Source organism: Silene latifolia, chromosome 2, assembly GCF_048544455.1.
Source record: "Silene latifolia isolate original U9 population chromosome 2, ASM4854445v1, whole genome shotgun sequence".
In the NCBI taxonomy this organism is placed as follows: domain Eukaryota; kingdom Viridiplantae; phylum Streptophyta; class Magnoliopsida; order Caryophyllales; family Caryophyllaceae; genus Silene; species Silene latifolia.
In genome coordinates, this window is record NC_133527.1 from 138,725,320 (window position 1) to 138,729,014 (window position 3,695).

General features: G+C 40.3%; 1 protein-coding gene across 1 annotated transcript; it reads left to right on the plus strand.

Annotated features, from left to right (window-relative positions):
- Positions 1–1,580: 1,580 nt before the first annotated feature.
- LOC141641375 (uncharacterized) lies at positions 1,581–3,298 on the plus strand. The gene is made up of 3 exons (XM_074450040.1): positions 1,581–2,275; positions 2,361–2,382; positions 2,789–3,298. The coding sequence occupies exons 1-3, from the start codon at positions 1,581–1,583 to the stop codon at positions 3,296–3,298; spliced, it is 1,227 nt and encodes a 408-aa protein (XP_074306141.1).
- The last annotated feature ends 397 nt before the right edge of the window (positions 3,299–3,695 follow it).

A 3,695-nucleotide genomic window follows, 5' to 3' on the forward strand; every position in this document is an offset into this window, starting at 1 on the left:
AGTTTATTCAACGACACTGGGGTCGTTGATAAAGAAGGTATTGTGACTAACAATGAAGATGGTGAAAGGGGTGAAAGGGGGGAATTAGGTTCAATGGTATGATATTGTATAGTATAACTCCTGATATTGTTTAATACAACCAGTGATATTATTTATCGTAAGGTGTGATATTGTTTTGTATAACTTGTGATACTCGTTTACCGGACTCACAGACTCAGATACAATATCACGGGTTATACTAAACAATATCACAGCTTAGTTAGAGAGAGAAAAGCTAGAGAGAGAAATGAGAGAATATTTCCAAAAATAGAAATTCTGCATAAAATTCAGTAAACCTAGATCTTCAATAATGACGGCGGTTAAACCTTCATCGTCTTCAATCATAAAAAATCATAAAAATTGCAACAAAAAACGTCTTAATCCTTTGGATTTTTCAATCTCAGGATCTTCCTCTGTTGTCAAGCTTGCTTCAAATCCGGTTGAAATTCAGCCGTTGGACCTTGATGACCTAATTGCTGATGAAGAAACAGAAGCTTGGGTTACTCAGGGACGGAAAAAAGGGACACCGTAGCTGTCGACTATACATGAAGAACCTGAAGGTATGTTACAGTTCACTGAATCTGAAGTGCAAAAGGAACTTGATTTTTGGAAGAATTCTGTAATTTGTTTCATCCTTGGGGGTAATCCTCCCTGGGATGTTGTCGAAGAATTTATTCTGGGATTATGGGATGAATATGTTATTGACAGGATTTCTTTCATGCCCTCTGGTGTCTTCCTTGTTCGTTTTAAGAGGTCAAAGGATCAGGAGGCTGTATTAAAACATGATCATTTCCTCTTTGAGAATAAGCCGTTGATCATTCGTCCTTGGAATGCTCAGGATTCTCTAACTAAATCTAATGTTTCAGTTGTTCCTGTATGGGTTAGATTGTTGAACTTGCCATTTAAATTTTGAGGGCAGGGGATACCTAAAATCTCAGGTTTAATTGGAGACTATGTTAAAAGTGATGAACCAACAGTGGCTAGAACAAGGCTTGGATATGCTAGGGTTCTGATTGACGTCCCTTTCAATCAGCCTCCCCCCCAAGATGTTAAGTTTCTGGATGAAGCAGGGAATCTGGTTACTATTAAGATTGAGTTTGAATGGCTTCCAATCTTGTGTAAGACTTGTGGTGGCATAGGACACATTGATAATGCTTGTAAGAAAACCAATTGTGTTCCTAAGCCTAAGTAGAGGGTAGTGCAGAGGTGGCATCCAAAGGCCCCAGTGACTAAACCACAGCCACAGGTGCCTGCTACTAAACCTCCCTCTCCTAAGGTTTCAATGCCTAGGGTTCCTGCTAGCCCAAAGATTGTACCTGCAGTCTCTACTCCTAGAGTCTCAGGGGCTCCTACTAGGACTATTCAGTTGGCTACCCCTGCTAGAGCTGTCATCAGACTCAGCAGGCAGAAGTTATTGGATTAGGGTAGCCATGCTTCTAAATTTGGACAGTACACCTTCATGGATGCACTAAACATTGCTACCCCAAAAGTTGGTATTGGGACTGGTCTAATACCCTCTATTAGGGGGGGGGGTCATAATGATGGGTTTTTGGAATGTAAGGGGGTTGAACAATCCAGCAAAACAGAAACATATTAAATGGTTCTTGCATCATCATCAAGTTGGATTGTTTGGCTTCCTTGAGACGAAGGTTAAGCCTTTTTCTCTAAATAAAATTAGTTCTAATATTTGTAATGGATGGTGTCTTTCTACTAATTCCTCTTATCATAAAGGTGGTAGGGTTTGGCTATTATGGAAGCCTAACCTATTTGATTTGCAGTTTATTGAATATAATGCTCAGTTCATACATGTCCTAGTGCATGAGCTGGCCACAGGCTCTCAGTTTTATCTTACTATGGTGTATGCGTTTAATGGTGTATATGAAAGGAAAGCTTTATGGAGTAGACTTCAGGACATGAGTGGTCACATTCATAGTCCATGGCTCATTTGTGGGGATTTTAATACTGTGTTGGCTCCTAGTGAAAGGCTAGGAGGGAGTACCACTGAGGAAGAAATGGAGGATTTTCAAAACTGTCTTGATATTTGTCATATGGTTGATATGCCTGCTACTGGTTCCTTATTTACTTGGAATAACAAACAGGAGGCAGCTACAAGGGTTTTCAGCAGACTTGATAGAGCACTTGTAAACCATGAATGGATTGATCAGAAGAAAGAGTTTTATGCTCATTTCCATGCTGAAGGTTGCTTTGATCACACTCCTTGCATCATTCAGAGACTGTGTGATATGGGGCAAAGGAAAGGAAGCTTTAAATATTTTAATATGTGGAGTACTACTGAACACTTTTTACCTTGTGTATCTCAGGCTTAGGGGCATAGGATTGCTGGTACTCCCATGTTTAAGTTTGTGAGAAAACTTAAACTTCTTAAGCATCCTCTTAAGCAGCTGAATAGAGAGCTCTTTGCTGATGTGGAGAACAATACTATGAGAGCTTGGAAGCATTTGGAATTTATTCAGTCTCAAATCAGGTCTGACCCCACTAATCCAGACTTGATTGGGATTGAAATCAAAGTCGCTAAGGACTATCGAACTTCGTAGAAGGCCTGTGATAGCTTTCTTCTTTGCAAAAATCTAAGGCCACTTGGATTCATGCGGGGGATAATAATACTAAGGTTTTTCACGATTACATGAAGAATAGACAAAGCTAGGAATAAAGTGTTGAGGATTGCTTCGAACAGGCGTGACTTGCGGGCCGAGAACAAATTCAAGCTGCTTTTTTGCCCTTCTATCAGAAGCTCTTGGGGGAGACACAACCTATGAAAGCTGTTAATGCAGCTATTGTTAAACGGGGGTCAGTCTGTAGTCAGGAGCATTGGGACTGGTTGAATAAGCCTGTCATAAATGGTGAGATCAAGGAGGCTTTGTTTCAAATCCCTAGTCATAAAGCTCCTGGTCCTGATGGCTACTCTAGTGCATTTTTTAAAGATGCTTGGAGTGTAGTGGGAGAGGATCTTTGTGAGGTGGTTAAGGATTTCTCCATTCATGGCAGATTACTCGAGCAACTGAATCATACCTTGGTCACCCTTGTTCCAAAAGTGGAATTACCTAAGGATGTGGCACAATTTAGGCCTATTTCCTGTTGTAATGTGGTTTACAATATTATCTCCAAGTTGACTAGGGTACTACCTGACATTATCAGCTCTACTGAGGGGGGATTTATTAAAGGTCGCAACATTATTGAAAATATTTTAGTTTGTCAGGATGTCATCAGACTTTACAACAGAGCTACTGTTTCACCTTGATGCTTGATCAAGGTTGACCTAAAAAAAGCTTATGACTCGGTTAATTGGGGGATTTTTGCAACAAATGTTGGATGCACTGAGATTTCCTGATCATTTCAAGCATCTTATTATGGAATGTGTTACTACTGCATCCTATTCTTTGGTGTTAAATGGAGAGACCTTTGGACACTTTTATGGGAAGAAAGGGCTCAGGCAGGGGGACCCCTTATCCCCCCTACTCTTCACTATTACCATGGAGTATCTCTCTACAGTGCTCAACTTTACCACTGAAGTATTGGATTTCAGATATCATTCTTTATGTGGGAAACTGAAGCTCCATCACCTGATGTTTGCAGATGATCTGCTCTTGTTTTCTAGAGGAGATTCCCAATCTATAATGCTTCTCTTAAGTTCCTTT